We start from the raw sequence: 19,261 nt of genomic DNA on the forward strand, positions 1-19,261 counted from the left end.
TACAGGTGTGCCACCGTAAACACCTGAGGTTAGAGTGAATGCGAGTGTGACGAAGCACGTTCTTTTTATAGCAGCGGCGGCTTGGTTGTATCCACGCATAACAAAAAAGAACAATGTCTGCCCGTCCTTAGATACGACACTACCATAACTGGGGAATGTCTCGGAAACGATTTTAGGAAATCTGTACATGTATTTTTTTTTTAATCTCAATCAGATGCTTTTTAACTTGCACTGTCAGCTTTAAGGCTTTTAACAGGAAGCTTTTTCCATCTTAAAACTAATGACTATATCCCAGATAGAGAAACTACTGTTGATATCATATTATTTTTCAGGATGCATTGCCGGTAAAACAGGCGATTTGTGTGATACTGACTGTCCAGTAAACTGTATAACATGCAACCAGACGTTCGCCACACAATGTTACGGTAATCAGAATAATAGTGTCGAAGTTAATATTTGCCTTTATTTATAGATACCAAAACACCAAATTTTGATGGTATTAACCATTTTATGAAAGGTGTAATATCATTATCGAATTATTTTTATTGTGATTATTCCGTATAGTATACTCTATAAATGATATGATAAGTTACTTTTTATACCCACATGATCAATCAATAAACAGACGAAAACAGACAAAACAAGGTAGATTCTGTTTGCTTGTATAAATTTTATTTTACTCTACCTTGTCGTTGATGTTACGATCTGTCTTATTGGTTAATCGGTAAGTAATTATGTCACATTTGGCAATCAATTTTATGTGTGATTTTCTAAAACAAAAATGTCCGTTTTTGCCAGTTTGAAGTACTTTCATTACGTGCCATTGACTTAGATTTAAGAAATGTCGATTCAGGAATATTCTTGTGTTTGCAAATTTGGTCATTTCCAGATGTATTTGTTACACTTACTTGGTAAAGACGTGGATGGATTAATGAGATCTACCCTCATAATACAGAGGTCACAATGTAAAAACAAATTAAGTACTTTCTAACTATAGTCAATGTGATGTTTTATGTTTATTATTCAGAATGCGTTAATGGAATGCACGGCGAGACATGCCACCTTGCTTGTTCTGACAGCTGTAAAGATAAAACATGCATGAAGGACAATGGATATTGCTTAGGTGATTATTACACAATTACGTCAGCCAAATATATTGTTTCAATCAGTTAAAACGTAACAAGGATCATGCATTGAAAGAATCTCCGTCCGTACGAAATCTATATGCAATAAAACAATCCTTACACGGACTCTTTTTGACAATTCCTTAAATCAGATTAACTCTCCGAATGGATCGATATTAGCATGTTCTGTTTGTAATTTTGCATAATTGCGTCTGAGATTTTTATATTTCATAGAATGTATCACCGGGAAATACGGCAATACATGTGGAAGTGATTGCTCAATAAACTGTAAAGACAGAAAATGTATAAAGAGTGATGGACATTGTTTAGGTAAGTAATTATAATAGATAAGAAGGCATTGATGAACGTATTTTGATGCACAGAAATTTTATTAATAACTATTTCGACAAAGTCAAAATCCATTATTCTACCCAAAAGACTTTTCATCTCACCTATGGTCAACATTTGAGAGTTTCTCACCCTGTGCACTATTTTAATTTCAAAACATCAAGCAGACAGTGAGTTTTTATTTCGTTCTTTTTTTTTCAAAACTTAATGTCTGTGTTTTTACGAAATTTCCTGAGACATTTCTGTTTAGACAAATACAAAGATAAATCTAGGTGGTCATTAAAATCTTCTTATTTTGATTGAAACCATTCAAGTCTTTGATCAATTATCAATAATTTGCTTAAATAAAGCTATTTATCTAAATCGATAGAACACTAGCATATGGCATTATTCTATTCTCTTCACGGATCTTAGTGAAAGTTCCGAGAAATTATTCCACCTGAAGGTTGATTATAGACAATAATAATAATCTAAGGTTCAATATTATTAACTAAACCGATAAATCTTTAAGAATTTTTCTTTTGTGTCATTTATGATATTGTGTCACATTCATACACAATTTGTGACATATCTGTGATACATAATTATGTTATATGTGTATATTTCAGAATGCGTTGATGGAAAACATGGAGACATGTGTGAAAGCGATTGTTCTAATAACTGCGAAAACAAATTATGCAAGAAGGATGGAAATTGCTTCGGTTTGTACTATGTGATGTGAAACACCATCTCAATTTTATTATGTAAGCTGTTGCAGTTTTGATAAATCCATTAAATCGTATGTGTAATATATATGTATTTAATACATTTTTAATCGTTTGTTAAACAGTTCTATGTTAATTCACACATATATTGATTAATCCGTATCATATAGGAATACAATTTATTTTCAGCATGTATTCCCGGCAAAAAAGGTAACCTCTGTGATAGCAACTGTCCTTCAAATTGTGTGACATGCCACCAAACGTCTGACCAATGTTTTGGTAAGTATAACTTTATATTCGCGAGTGTATATGATATCATATAATGTGGGGACACAACTCCCACTACAGACAAGAAGAACGGACTTGTCCAGATAGTTTGCATTTGAAAGTATAGACTTTTATTGTTTATTTTCTGTCAAGCAATACATGCAACAGGATTAAAATGAATCATACAAACTTGTTCTTAATAATAACATTCGGATTTCGAAGTCGTTAGCTCGTCTTTAAAAATATAAACATTTGTATTTGGGAAAAAGTCTTGTTAGGTAAAATCTATTTTTTTTTATGTACGTGATGAAAGGCACCAGTAAATACCTTTACAATTGTACTAGGGTTCTAATTGGTTTAAGGGTTGGTGTGGGGTTAACTACCATTTCCTTGAATCAAATATGTCTCATGACAATGCTATGGTAATTTCTACATTGCAAAATCTTATTTAAACTATGTCTATTTTTCGTTAAGATACATGTATTGCATTCACTATACATGTATTGCAACATAGATTCCAGCTGGTAAACCCACCCTCTAATTTCAGTATGAAGTATAGTTATATACAATTTGAGGCGAGCTTTGTACCGATGACGGTACTCTTTGTTAATGTCGGAATTATCTGGGTATATTCCTTTTTAAAGTATTGCCTCATCAATACAGGTGTTAATGCTAAATTGTTATATGTTTATGTGGCAGAATGTGTTGTTGGAAAATATGGCAATAGCTGTGAAAACAATTGCTCTGAAAACTGCAAAGACAAAACATGTATGAAGAGCAATGGACATTGTGTAGGTAAGACATAACGTTACTTCTCTGGATTATCTTGATGTCAATGTTACGATATACTTTCTCATTACAAAAAGTTTTAAATCAAGCGAAAAACAATGCCGATTTGTGATCAAAAGTGAGAATGAAATGGCTGCAATTGATCATTGGAAAAAAATCGTTGTCAAGAATATAATGCAATACCAACTGCTGACAGTAACAGGAATTCGTGATATACCTCATCGAAATTATTATATTTTCCTTATGCGATATGAAGATTTGTAGAAGCCTGTTGAGGTCCCGTTGTCACCATCTATTTTCGACCTCAATTTGCATGTCGTCGATGTAGCATGAGACGCTTAACGTTCCAGAACATATTGTGTCGCTTTTTGTACGTTGTCAATGTTTTCTGTATTAATATATATTTTGTTCATATTTTCACCTCGTTTTTATCAATTTTGAGATAGATGTAAGGTCTCGTGTAGGTTGATATTGCATCAAATATTTTAACAGTAACTCTTAAACTTAAACTATGTTTTAATGATAATAGTGTAAATTACATGGATTGATAAGAAAGGATGGTGTATAAACATTGTATAAGGTTATATTATTATTATTATTGAGCAAATATTATTACGGATGAAACATAGAATTTATGAAAAGCGTAGTCTAGCAGTGAACATGTTCCGGTGGGGTACACGTGTTCACGTTATCAAACAAAAGCGTTATCTTTTCATTTCCGATTGAGCTTGTTTGCTACATGTACCAACTTATATTATGTTTATTACGAAAAATGACATTTTGTCTGACATCATAACAGATGTAGTCAATAGAATACCGATGAAAATTGCATTAAATCGCAATTGTTTATCAAATACTTTAAATATCTTGTTTTAGAATGCATTTCAGGAAAGTACGACCCAACATGTTCAGAGGATTGTCTGGGTTTATGCAAAGACAACACTTGCCAACGAGATAATGGATATTGCACAGGTACAACTAGAAAATTAAGTTATCTTAACAATAGTATTCCTTGAAGAAATTTGCCCAACAACTGATTAACAATTTACTATAGCTATAAATTCTGCTATATTTAAAAAACAATCTTTACATTTGCTTAAACAAAAACACATTGTGTGTGTTGGGGGATCTAGTTTATATTAATAGACGCGGAAATCTCATTAAAGCAATCCTGCTTTTCTTCAGATTGTCCACAGGGAAAATATGGCTCTTTATGTGAAAAGAGCTGTTCTTGGAACTGTTTGGAAAACGAATGTGATGCAAGTAGTGGATTTTGTAAAGGTACTTGGTTCTATTGTATGCAAACAAATATATGCCCCGTCCAGCCTTATACAATTATGACTTTTCTAAAGACGGTTCGTTGTTTCCCAAATCGACGGTGTTACATGTCAAAGTCTATGCGATATTCAAGGGCTTGTTCTACTATCATGATTTCCGTGACAGGTGTCGACTACTGACAGTGAAATTAGCAACACAAGGTTTCGAGAGGTCAGGTTGATGAAGGTCAAGGGGAATTGTTATTGTCGACATCATGCTTTTATATGGAAGTATTATATTTCTTATGCGATATGAAATCTGTCCTGCCCAATGCTTGTTAATATGTTTAGTGGTCATTCTACGGTTTTAGGATATTTTGATCTATTTTCATCTATTTCTATATTTTTCGAAGAATGTAGAGATGGATACTTTGGACCAAATTGTATTTCCAAATGCGAAACCGACTGCAAAATTTGCAGAAAGAGTGATGGTGTTTGTACAGGTAAGTGATTACATATAGATTGAAAAGATAACTATGGCCACGGTTAACTGAAAATGTATTACTCTAAATTACCTACCACATATTTGACCTTCCAATATTTACATTGGGACACGCCCATTTGACTATACAAACATTTTATAACATTATTGTAATGACATCAATAATGTTCATTAAACAATTTTCTAGGTGCTGAAAAGTGTCTTATAGGGAAATCACGTTGAGAGCTCTAGTTTACTCGTAAATATATGTTAGATGAAATAATCGTACACGATTGTCAATGTTAATTTGATATCAAATTCTTGTATTTGTTTAATACTTTGGCTGGTCAATACAAGGCTTGAGTACCGACCAGCCATACTCTTACACGAGGGTTGAGATATCTCGGTCCACGATACAAACCTACATATTGTTTTTTCTTATATGCTGAAAAAAGTAACACATTGTAAGATGTTGTGTTTCGCAATCATCAATGTCTATGAATTGTACGTCGGGATTGATAACGTTATCAATAATATTTTACGACGCGGTTACCCTACATAAAATGATGAAATTACGCTAAAATGAGTGGCGTCATACCCTCTCAGGCCATAAAATAGCAACCAATTAAATACCACCATACATATTGAATGGATCTATATATATATTAAACATATTTCGGTGATACCCTCATTGGGCCGCCAACAAAACATACGATATACATGTATGTGCTACTAATGGTCAATGTATTCAACGGACAAATACACATTTTTTTCCGTAATAGCATCCATGTCTGATTTTTGAAAGTCTCTAAAATTATGCTTCTGAAAAAAAAAATCGTTCACTATGGAAAGATTATCCTTGGAGACCGCCGTTACCGAATATAGTCGAAACGAAATTGTACTAATCGTTCCACGGTCGACAGGATCGTTGGTTACCAACGCTGAACACGAACATGACAAGACAAAAAAAAAAAAAAAATATCACTTTCCTAAAACTAATCAAATAATTTGATAATTAAAATAGTATCAATGGATCAAAACAGATATATGAATTTTGTTATGTCTTTACCATATAGCATGTGTCGATGGTTTATACGGTGACAGCTGTACTTTATCATGTGGAAACTGTGAGAGATGCATGAAGGACACGGGGCATTGTCTATCCACGTGCACTTCTGGATACGAAGGAAATACATGCATGTCAAGATGTAAGATAGCCATGCATTTATGATAAAAATTGATTATGAAGAAAATATGTCATACAAAACAGGTGAAAAGGGATGTTTACTGTAAGTAAATGGATAAATAGAAAATATTTATATTCATCGATGAACCAATATATGATTTTGGTAAATATCCTTTCCTCGAAACGACTTTGAAAGAAACATTGCTGGACATCCAATCATATTGATTTCTTGCGATAGTTTTTATGAAACTTTATCAATCTTTAACACGACCTAGAACAAAAACTGACTATTATAGACGATTGAAATCAACAAAATAAAGTACTAATATAAACTAAACATTCAAATCTTGTGACAAACTAAGTCTGGCATTTTAAGCATGACAAAACGGCCAGATTTAGATTAAGACCTAATATTCTTGCAGTACTCAAGATTTTTAGTCATTCCAGTGTATTTTTATTTCAGGAAAAATGTCACCTGAAGCACCAAGTGGCAACACCGGGACGATTGTGGGCGTTATTGTTGGATTAGTTGTCGTGATAGTAATAGTAGTTGTCAGTCTGTTCCTTATCAGAAGGTACGTTAGTTCACTATTGATGTTTTATAAGAAACAATACCATAGAAACATTTTTACAATCTGAATACTGCAATATTGATATTGAAATATAAATCGATTTCTAACAGTTCATTATATATTTTTTCATACAGTTAATCTGTGTACTTACAATACATTTGAAAAAGAAAATTCTTGGCAGGATTGAAGGAACGTGAGGGCGTTTATGTATATATTTCAGACGCAGACAAAATGGAGCAAAAGAGAAACCCTTTGATGATTTGAGCCGAAATAGACTGCCAAACTCGTTTCATCGTAACGGTAAGGATAGGAGATAACTGGATGACATATATCATTATCGCATCACAAAGAAATATGATTACGTTCGGGAAGTGGTGACAAGTTATCACATCACAACGATACAGAAATGTGATTAGTGTAGTTATGCTTCAACAGGGAAAAAGTGCTAAAATAAATTTTGAAATAATGCGCATCCAGCGAACGTCTGTTTGTTAGGATTCAGTACATATATTGGACCATAATGTCGTCATTACTTACTAGACTCTAGAAAATATAAAAACAAGGTGGCGGCAAACATATTCATTGGGTCACTATAGGTACATAGCAGTACAAAAATAGCTGTAACATAAAACAAAACAAAAAAGAAAAACAAAACAAAAGCAAACAAAGCAAACAAAACAAAACAAACAAAAAGACAAAAACAAAAAAGCACAGAAAAAAAAGTTTATTTTCTTTTTCTGATAATATTAATGCTTTGAAAAGTGTTTTTTTTTTTAAATTTACATCAATATGTTTGAATACGGAAACAGATGATGGCACCGCTGCAAGTATTTATGCCAATGCTGCTCTTGAAGAAAAATACGTTACAGAAACCCAGACAGGGGACGGAAATGTGTACATGAATGCTGATGATGTAACCAAGGTTGAATATACCGCCCCTACAGATCACACGAACGTTTACGCCAATACCAACGATGCTTTCGACGATCCCTCTGGAGCAGTGTACTACAACTCCGGTCTGTCTGGTACAGCTATTTCGGACTTCAAAGCAATGGTGGACACTAAGATGCTTAAAAAGGCTAAGGCATTTGAACTCGAATACGAGGTAACATTTATAATGAAATGCAAAGATATTTTAAACATTTATCAAAAAAATATACTGAATAACTTTTCCGAACACTTAATAGAAATCTCTGCTGATTACAGAATAAAATACCCAATTTTGGCTTAAAATTATGGATATGAAATAGAATCATATAAGAAATGCTTATACAATTGGTTGGTTTTATAATGAAAGTACTTCACTTACATGAAATTGCTAATGTGATTTTAATTAACAAAATAACACCAGTATTGTATTTCCCTTTACAAAACTACCAGTATACCAATGTGTTAACTGTATTAAATTCTATTGTCTTAAAGTCGCTACCTTCCGGGGACCTTCATGAAAATAAAATCGGGATGAAGAGCGAAAACAGGCCGAAAAACAGGTTCAAGTCTACCTTCCCATGTAAGATGACATTGTTCTTTATTTATCTAATGGTAGAAGTAACAGTTAAAAAAAAAAGAGAATAAAAGAGCTCAGACTTAAGTGAGATTCAATGTTATCAAATAAGTATACAACTGTCACCGTTTACTTAATTGCTGCTATTCTATAAAGAACAAAAATATTCTGGTCATGACAATAATAAGCTCACTTTTGTTTCTATGGTTACAGATGATCATTCCCGAGTAGTTCTTGACAAAGTGGACAACGATGCGCAGTCAGATTACATCAACGCGAACTATATTGATGTTTGTATTACAAATACTTTATTTAATGATGAAAGTTTCCTTAATAGAATACGAGCTTATCAAAATTCGAGATGCATTTTTACAGTTGATACTGATATATTTTCATCTGGTTTCCACGGGAGAAAATTGAATCGTTTTCATAGCAATATATATTTACAATAAGCATGCCATTAATAATTGCATATGCTTAATTCTCTTAACACAGAATCGTACACAGAACTGTCAATACTACTTCGTACATTTCAGAGTGTTTGCTTACCAGCTGAGTATATCGCAACACAAGGTAAATTTTTGAAATATAATCAAAGTCCGATCGCTTTGAATTATCATTCGTTCACTTGTATTTGTTTGTTTTATATATTTTACTTTCGTTCGCTATAACTTTTTAACCTTGACGATTTCTTCTCCCAATGTTAAGTGTACATTCTATAAGTAAAAAGTAAAGAACTTTATCGTATTTTCGCATATTCCAAGGACATGCCTTAACACGATAGACCTAGACACAATACACTGTACCTGGTGTCATTATAATAACATACCACACCTAGACACGATATGCTATACCTGGTGTCACTATACTGACATACCACACCTAGACACAATACACTGTACCTGGTGTCATTATACTGACATACCACACCTAGACACGATATACTGTACCTTGTGTCATTATACTGACATACCACACCTAGACACAATACACTGTACCTGGTGTCATTATAATAACATACCACACCTAGACACAATACACTGTACCTGGTGTCATTATACTGACATACCACACCTAGACACGATACACTGTACCTGGTGTCATTATACTGACATACCACACCTAGACACGATATACTGAACCTGGTGACATTATACTGACATACCACACCTAGACACGATACACTGTACCTGGTGTCATTATACTGACATACCACACCTAGACACAATACACTGTACCTGGTGTCATTATACTGACATACCACACCTAGACACGATATACTGAACCTGGTGTCATTATACTGACATACCACACCTAGACACGATACACTGTACCTGGTGACATTATACTGACATACCATACCTAGACACGACACACTGTACCCGGTGACATTATACTGACATACCACACCTAGACACGATACACTGTACTTGGTGTCAATATACTGACATACCACACCTAGACACGATACACTGTACCTGGTGACATTATACTGACATACCACACCTAGACACGATACACTGTACCTGATGACATTACACTGACATACCCACCTAGACACGATACTTTGTACCTGGTGACATTATACTGACATACCACACCTAGACATGATACACTGTACCTGGTGACATTATACTGACACACCACGCCTAGACAAGATAAACGGTACCTAATGACATTATACTGACATACCACGCCTAGACACGATACACTGTACCTGGTGACATTATACTGATATACCACGGCTACACACGATACACTGTACCTGGTGTCATTATACTGACATACCACGCCTAGATACGATACACTGTATCTGGTGACATTATACTGAAATACCACGCCTAGACACGATACACTGTACCTGGTGACATTATACTGACATACCACACCTAGACACGACACACTCTACCTGGTGACATTATACTGACATACCACGCCTAGACACGATACACTGTACCTGGTGACATTATACTGACATGCCACGCCTAGACACGATACACTGTACCTGGTGTAAAACTGACATGCAACGCCTAGACACGATACACTGTACCTGGTGACATTATACTGACATACCACACCTAGACACGATACATTGTACATTGGATATGGTGACATTAAACTGACAACCAATGAACCCATTTTACTGCCTACTGGAGATAATAAAGGAAACAATTTTTTACACAGAATGAAAAATATATCAGATTGAGTCGCTCCATACCAATCGATTCTTATTTCCTACCTTCAGAGCAGTATCAATATACAATATCGAGAATTTGTGTTGAATTTGAAGCAATCGTTCCAACATTGTTTTCTTGATGTCATTTGGACAGTTTTCCAATTATTGTCAGTTAATGTAATCTACCCATCATCATTGATAGGTCCCATCGACAAAACTGTAGGTGATTTTTGGCGTATGATCTGGCAGCTGAAATCTGGAAAAATCGTTATGCTGACCAACCTTCTCGAAGGAACTAAGGTAATTCATCTTGTTATTTATATTAATTACAGGCGTGCTTATTGAGGTAATCTGATTTGTTGAGATGAGTTTGAATGATTGGTGATGGATAATCAGTACAAAACGACTTTCATTAAACATTTGTCATTCGTTATATAATTCAGAGGTTTTCTTGTTGTCATTCAGAATAACATTTTCCCTAATTTCAGTGTTCGATATCCAACGAGTTCAATTTCCTTCATTAAACATGTAATCTGGTGTTTTTTACTATTTTGAATATAGAAAAAATGTTCAAAATACTGGCCTGACGAGGGGGAACCGATGTCTACAAAACATTTCAAAATTGTGCTTGACAGAGAGAGGGTCTACGCATTCTATGTGATCAGGGATATCACAGTCACCGAAAAGAAGGTAATATGTTTTAATACAAACTGATGTTGTTGTTGTTTTGTTTTTGTTTTATTTTTTTTATTTATTATTTTTGTTGTGGTTTTTATTTCTTTTCTTTTTTTAAATAATTATCGAACCCTATACACGTTAATTTCAAGTATATGACGTAGCTGTATAATCCCCTTTTATCTTATATAATATCGATCACAATTCAAATATTCATTCATGGAGTTAAACGTTTCCAGACTAATACAGTACGGCAAATACAGCAGTTCCACTACACCACATGGCCAGACCACGGGACCCCGGATCCTAACGAACTTGTCGTATTCCATCGTCGGGTTATAAATTACAAAAGTGACCTAACTGGAAAGATGGTGGTTCATTGCAGGTATGTGTATTGCGTTTTTATATCTAAGAGTTATTCTGAAATATGACAATGGACGGACGGAGGGAGGGAGGGACGCACGGACGAAAGGATGGATATAAAATGCTAGAACAGACACGCTGACAGATAAGCACTCATCAATATTGTCAAAGATCGATGATTGACATATTTAGAGCTATGGTTATGAAACAAAAAGCACTTAATATCAGTGAATAAATACACAAAATAAATATAAGCAATATATCATGTTATATAATTACTGTAACGCCATACATGTGTTTCATCAGCGCTGGTATCGGACGAACAGGAACGTTTATCGCCCTGGATGCTTTATGGAAGTATGGAAGAGAATTCGGAGTTGTTGACGTCATACGCTACGTTAAAATCATGCGGAAAGACAGGATAAATATGGTTCAAACGAGTGTAAGTATATGTAGTGGTAGTATGTAATAGTTATCTAGCATTTTCTGTAAATATATCTGTCCTGTCAATAAACCTCGTCAGCACTGGAACAAAATGATTTCCCAAAATAATTACAAGGACCAATCAACTTCAATCTCTCGTCAGATTCAATAAAAGATCCGTTTTACTAATAATTTATGGTGGCGTATTTCTGACATGGTGTTATTTGAGGTGTTAATAGGACATCAATTAAGAAATGGATATACACGTAAAAAGTATTGCTATATTTAGGAACAATACATCGCTCTCCACCACATCCTGATTGAGGCCTTTGACATGCCAGACACGCTGATATCGAGAGAGAAGTATCATACAAAACTGAGCAGTCTACAGAGTGACACACCAGATAACCAAACAGAGTTGGCTAGGGAATATCAGGTAACTATGGCGTATACATCTTACCTTTGACATATCAATTTCATTCTTCATAAATACTCCGTCACATCCCAACCTCTGAATTTTTCTACAGATAGCGATCTTGCCAAATTGGGGCAAATATGTTTGACATTTCTTAATATCCATTACCCTTTCCACGTTTCTCATCAAGATAGGAGATATAAGATTTCCCTACCTTAAAATGTCAGATGTCATACCTGAAGGGTTCAGATTTTTTTACCGTTTTAAAACTCAGTCCAAAACTACGTTATTGTAACGGAAATATAACCTATTATCAGTGGCGATTGAATGTGTCCTCGGTTGCACGTCATAGTACTGAAAACGTCAATGATTTAGTGGTGATCTTATTTTAACGCTTTTTAGATTGTTGATTCCGCTAATCACACTTCCTTTTCATTATTATCTACAGAAAGCATTTATGCACTCCTCCTCCTCCTCCTCCTCCTACGACGACGACGACGACGACGACGAAATCTGGATATATCATTACAGACAGCATTTAACAATTTTCCTTTTTATCATTTTATCAGTTAACCCAAGACCTGAAACCGGTATATACCGAAGACAACTCCAGAGCGGCTTTATTACCCAAGAACAAGGATAAGAACAGGCACTCAAATATCTTAGCAGGTATGCTGTCAGATATGTAATATACATCATATTATGTTGTTTTTAAAGAATTCATGTTGTTTTTAAGAGAATTCAAGTTGTGAATCTTATATCGAATAACTAAAAAAATGGCATGTGATAGTTTTGAAAAACTGGCAGCTATTAATGTGTTGTTGTTGTTGTTGTTGTTGTTGTTGTTGTTTCAGTCAATAAATTCTTGGTATATCTGAGTTACACCCCAAATAATGTTGTTGTACTTTCAGTTGATAAATTCAGGGTTTACCTCAATACATCCGCTCCTGGAAGAACAGATTACATCAACGCCGTCATAGCTCCTGTGAGTATTTATACATTGCTACCACTACCTCTTCCTGCGCTGTGCATGTTATATTCTTATGGTGAACGACCATACAGTAATTATCGACAACAGAAGTTATCGATATTGACCACTCTGTACGAATGGTATAAAACCATTCTCCCTTTCTATCTACATATTTTTTATAATGTTCGCATTCATCATTTTTGAGAATTTAGCGACTGTAACAATATCATAAAATATGGTTTATAATAAAATCGTTAAATGTGTCGGTGTTGGTCGTCAATACGAGCTATTTCCCTTCTTCCTCATGTCGGTGTTGGTCGTCAATACGAGCTATTTCCCTTGTTCCTCATGTCGGTGTTGGTCGTCAATACGAGCTATTTCCCTTGTTCCTCATGTCGGTGTTGGTCGTCAATACGAGCTATTTCCCTTGTTCCTCATGTCGGTGTTGGTCGTCAATACGAGCTATTTCCCTTGTGCCTCATGTCGGTGTTGGTCGTCAATACGAGCTATTTCCCTTGTTCCTCATGTCGGTGTTGGTCGTCAATACGAGCTATTTCCCTTGTTCCTCATGTCGGTGTTGGTCGTCAATACGAGCTATTTCCCTTGTTCCTCAATGTCAATTATACACATATGAAACTAACAATTGTGAGCACTTTTCAGAAATATTATTTATATGCACGACTCTAATCTAGAAAATGACAGTTTGATACATGTAGTTGAAATACACGTACATTAATAACTGTCAATGTACACACGTACATTAATAGCTGTCAATGTACGCGATATGGACGCTAAAGCACCTCAAATCTATGTGATATCTCCATCCAGTTCCATATATTTAACCGAAGTTATATTTTCTGGATGTTTCGAACAAGCAAAACAAATACTTAAAAAAGTTTAATCTTTGCATGAAATAGTAATAACCCGATGTACGGTATATATAAAACTAAAATATAACAGTACTGCATTTTCATATTTCATATTTGTTTTGTGTTTGATTAACCCAGTAAAGAAGCCTTTTATGGAGCTTAGCGGCAAATAATAAAGATAAAGCGTTTTGAGTTAGAAGAGGAAAACTTGATCCCAAACATTTTATTCCTATGTTTTGTATATGTCTCCAGTATTACTCGGTGTCTGTCTACAGTTAATATTAGTATTGATAAATGTATTTAAATAAATTACATAACTATATGTGATGGTATATTTAGTCTACATTGAATTTTCATTCAGTCTTACACATCAAGAAAAGGCTACATAATTACCCAGAATCCCCTGGAGAACACTGTGGAAGATCTACTGATAATGATAATGGACAACAATTGTGATACCATTGTAATCATTGAAAAAGATAAAGTTGTAAGTATATATCTTTTCTGATAATTGATAAATGACAGATTTGCTAATATATCAAATTAGATTATCTTTCAATCTTCATATGATTTATTTACATGTAGTTCAGCAACTAAATATTTTGATCAAGGCCATATATAATCTTACTCAAATGAGGTTCGTTAAGCGGATATAACAGAATTTGCCGAGTGAGTTAACGAATTTGGAATGGTAGGGAAACTAATTCGGGACAAAATATCGAAACCACGCCATTAAATGCAATTGTTATCAAATTTTCAAATCAGTGTCGTCATTTGGACAATAATATATGTAATCCTCGTGTTTGTGATGTCATCCCCTAATCATTTGCTTATTTACTTTACAATAACTCGTGTTTTAACTGAATTGCTAAGTAACCACGTGATAAGTAAATGTATGCCTTATTAATTCTTTCTCAGGAATGGTTACCAGAACAGGACAAAGACAAATCTATCGGAGGATTTACACTTAAATATGAAGGAGGGTCATCGAGTCTATCTAATACTGATGTTACAGAAGTTGCAATCTCAAATCCGGTAAGACTTTATTTTGGAGACTATTTGATTAATTCTGAAATGTTTTTTCTTTTTCTCTTTCTCTGTATTCTTTATAAAATATAATGTATGCCGAATTATTACAGGACCGTGATTATGATTCAAAAGTCAGGGTGTTCCACATGTCTGATTGGGATGGCGACGTGTCAGTACCGCCAGATTCTCAGGGTCTACTTCAACTTCTAGAGCTAGTCGACAGCAGGCGGAAATCAAATCACTCAAAACAAACAGTGGTCATGTGCAGGTGTGTAATAAAAACCTTCTATCTGTCTCCAGAAAGTACGAAAATATGGCTGTGTATATGTATCACAAGTAGCCTTGATTAACCACTATACAACATAGACTGGATTACCTGCCTTAGTACCATTTCTCTCCGCTAGACGGCGCTCATGAATACGAAGCGAAGCCTACCGGAGGGAAGAAAAACTACGGCAGGTAATATAATCCAGTCTATACAACAACCTATATTCCAGATCAATCAAATTCACGTGAGCTTAACTAAGCAACTAGTCAAACAATTGACCGTATTGTCTGTTTCATTTATGGATGATAATTATTTGTTTACATGGAGACGTCGAGTACGAGTTAACAATATATATGCACATATCTGCAGTAACATATAGACAGCATCAGCTTATTGTAACATGGTAATGTCAGATAACATTGGGATTAAATACAAGTAATAATAAAACAAATCATAAAATTAATTAGTATTTGTTTCACAAATATATCAAATATTAAAAAAAAAAAAAAAAAAGTGAATAAGTCTCCGAAGGAAATAATCATCGTGAACCAAACATCTGCTTCCACCTAATAGGGTTAGCAATCCGGAAGAAACAGCATTTTTCTTTCAATCAAAGGGGCTACAAAAACTTTTGATATATTGAGTATATGAACACTTCACTTTAACAAAGCATTCATTTATTTTCGATGTGTTTACCCCTTCAGAGATGGCTATTCCCAAAGCGGACTCTTCTGCTGTATCAGCAATGCCCGGGATCAGATGAAAACTGATGAAGAAGTCGACATATTTCAGGTCACTAGACAATTACTTGTCAGGAGACCGGAATTCATCACGTGTTATGTGAGTATCATATATGTTTAATAAATTGATGAATATATGACTATATGAGATTGAACATCACCAGTATTACGCTTTTATCGTGTAATTTCAAAAAAAGATCCAATATACAAGATTAAACAAATTTGTTTAAATTGTATCCCCTTTTATAGTTATCCCCATAACTTTCTTCATGATTTTTACACTGTAAGCGGATATATTCACCACTAAATGTTGCTAATTTTTAAGTTTTTCAATTTCAATTTATCAAGATAGTTTTTCCAGAAATATGCATTCAATCTTATTATATGAATATTAACCAATCTCCTAGAGTTACATTTATTTATGCTTCTATATATTGTCCTCTTCCATTGTAGGACCAATACCTGTGCTGTTACTATATAATCAGAGATTACCTAGATACCACAGAGGTGTATATAAACTGACACTGTAGGACAGTGTTATACAACACGATCAAGGATTATCTAGACACCACAGACGTTTATATAAACTGACACTGTAGGACAGTGTTATACAACATGATCAAGGATTATCTAGACACCACAGACGTGTATATAAACTGACACTGTAGGGACATTTTATACAACATGATCAAGGATTATCTAGACACCACAGACGTTTATATAAACTGACACTGTAGGATAGTGTTATACAACATGATCAAGAATTATCTACACACCACAGACGTGTATATAAACTGACACTGTCGGTCATTGTTATACAACATGATCCAGAATTATCTAGACACCACAGACATTTATATAAACTGACACTGAAGGACAGTGTTATACAACATGATCAAGGATTATCTAGATACCACAGACGTTTATATAAACTGACACTGTAGGACAGTGTTATACAACATGATCCAGGATTATCTAGATACTACAAACCTGTATATAAACTGACACTGTAGGTCAGTGTTATACAACATGATCAAGGATTATCTAGATACCATAAACCTATATATAAACCGACAATGCAGGGATAGTGTAATATAATATGCTCAAGTATAAGCTAACAGTGTTGGACCAATGTGTAAGACCGATACGGGGGAAAACATCAGTAATGGTCATTAGAGATGTCACTATCCTCGCATGACAATTGCGAAATTATACAAGTCAATCAAAGATGAGTGTTATATTGTACTGTTAGTATTGATTTATAAGCTAGAGTTGCTCAATCAGTAGTGATTCGTTAAAATAGCATACCTTTAGCGAATGGACTGCACCATACTTATCTCATGATGATATTTTCATGTTATGATATTGTTATACTGTTTTTATACTGTTTAGATGAGAACATTTTGAGTTTATTCATATTTACAAGAATTTTCTTTAAACTATAGTATCTATCTTTATTTTGTTAAAATATGTATCATGGAAATTTCAAAAACCATAGATTTACAGTTATTTTAGGATAATCGAGACAGTCACAGTCAACTTGTCCATGCAACAGACAAAGTCAAATGAGGACAGATGCCAAGACGGCACTGCAAGAAAACAAAGGCACAGAAAGAAAGAAAGACCAGACAGTAACGAAAAGAAACAGAAAAGAAAGGATCTGCGATTGGACAGCCGATCTAATGTGGTCTCTTTGGTGTCTCCTAAACAGAAGAAAAAGAAATATCCAACTATGCAGAGAGAGAAAATCTAGTCGCCTTTTACAAATATGCAATGATTCAGAGTAGGCTGAACTCATTGTCTATCCAATGTCGTGATAACTTTCCCTGATAAAATTCAAGTCACTTTTTGTGTTCTATATTCGATTAACTAGACTTTTTGTATTAGATGTGCCGTATTTTGTATTCTATGCTACGTGTGATACATTTCAATATGTTTTTATATAGTTGATGATATATTTAAAATTTAATTATGCGTATTTTGTACTTAATACTGTGTCTGATATATTTTAAATATGTCTTTATAGTTGATAATACATTTAAGATTTAATATGTATTGTATATTGATATTTGTATTCTTTACTTAAATAATATGTACACAGCTCTATTTAGGGAAAGTAAAATACTAAATTTATGTAAGAACATGACGAAAAAAACATTTAACATACGTGTATTTGTAAAAAGGAAATCTCCGATTATTGATGAACGCATCCAAACACGTGCTATGTAAGCTATAACCAGATACTTTATTTCATACCAGTTATTACACAAAGAATCTCAGCAGTTTTCATGAATATCAAATCACTATATAAAAATGTACTAGTATTACTAGTATCCTTCCCTTCACAGAAACGTGTACATAGGTACAATGTGATAAATAAGTGACAAGATGACAATACACTACATTGATATTATATTGTCTTGATCAAATCTCACTTAAGTTGTTTGTATGTTTTGTCATGATTATTTGTAAGAATGTTAAAAAATAAAAAGAACAAAATACAATTTATGATGTTTTGCTTTGATACTTTATCGTGATGGACTCTACATTAAAATTGCCGGAGTATGACATTGCTATCAACTTAAGGGAACATCACTGTTTACCAATGTAAAGATAATAGAAAATAGGCGTATAGGTAAAGCCTACACTTTTACGCGTTTGATGCCTGTTTTGCTGCTTCTACATGTAGGATCCCTAGACATGGACATTATCGTGAAATATTTTTTTCAAAAATCTAGATAGATTTTACCAGCCCCTTAAGAATTATCCGAGTTTGAAGAATGTTGAGCTTTAACAACCTGAATATTTTGTGTGACTAGAGAGTACATCATTTATTGTGAGCACGGCGTACGAAAACTATACCATTCTTATATAACATTTTCCACATCGAGCCTTCTATAATGATACGATGTTGATCTGAACACGTTTTATCCCCCTCCTAAGACTTACAAATCCGACACAAATATTAACAAACTCTTCTACCTAAGAAATATTTAGTTAGAGATGTAAACTACAATTGTTCCTTAAAATAGTTTATCCTATACCTGGTTATTATTCTAGTTAACATGGTCGTAAATGTCGTAAGACACGTGGGTAATAACA

At 34.1% G+C, this 19,261-nt stretch overlaps 2 protein-coding genes across 2 annotated transcripts in view; both read left to right on the forward strand.

Moving 5' to 3' along the window:
• LOC117326515 (cell death abnormality protein 1-like) overlaps positions 1–5,212 on the forward strand; it is a 21,411-nt gene extending 16,199 nt beyond the window's left edge. The window contains exons 6-14 of the mRNA XM_033883270.1: positions 333–425; positions 1,028–1,123; positions 1,359–1,454; positions 2,081–2,173; positions 2,366–2,455; positions 3,143–3,238; positions 4,109–4,204; positions 4,418–4,513; positions 5,178–5,212. Coding sequence (XP_033739161.1) covers positions 333–425; positions 1,028–1,123; positions 1,359–1,454; positions 2,081–2,173; positions 2,366–2,455; positions 3,143–3,238; positions 4,109–4,204; positions 4,418–4,513; positions 5,178–5,212 — 791 coding nt within the window. The remainder of the gene's footprint in view (positions 1–332; positions 426–1,027; positions 1,124–1,358; positions 1,455–2,080; positions 2,174–2,365; positions 2,456–3,142; positions 3,239–4,108; positions 4,205–4,417; positions 4,514–5,177) is intronic.
• On the forward strand, positions 4,469–18,665 carry LOC117325932 (receptor-type tyrosine-protein phosphatase mu-like). The gene is made up of 21 exons (XM_033882451.1): positions 4,469–4,513; positions 4,902–4,991; positions 6,046–6,174; positions 6,619–6,730; positions 6,948–7,027; positions 7,537–7,832; positions 8,150–8,237; positions 8,445–8,521; positions 8,768–8,804; positions 10,610–10,707; positions 10,969–11,097; positions 11,322–11,467; positions 11,752–11,887; positions 12,158–12,304; positions 12,853–12,952; positions 13,195–13,268; positions 14,484–14,609; positions 15,041–15,157; positions 15,262–15,419; positions 16,124–16,259; positions 16,613–18,665. The coding sequence occupies exons 3-21, from the start codon at positions 6,108–6,110 to the stop codon at positions 16,679–16,681; spliced, it is 2,193 nt and encodes a 730-aa protein (XP_033738342.1). The 5' UTR covers positions 4,469–4,513; positions 4,902–4,991; positions 6,046–6,107; the 3' UTR covers positions 16,682–18,665.
• The last annotated feature ends 596 nt before the right edge of the window (positions 18,666–19,261 follow it).

Source organism: Pecten maximus, chromosome 4 (assembly GCF_902652985.1).
Source record: "Pecten maximus chromosome 4, xPecMax1.1, whole genome shotgun sequence".
Lineage (NCBI taxonomy): Eukaryota > Metazoa > Mollusca > Bivalvia > Pectinida > Pectinidae > Pecten > Pecten maximus.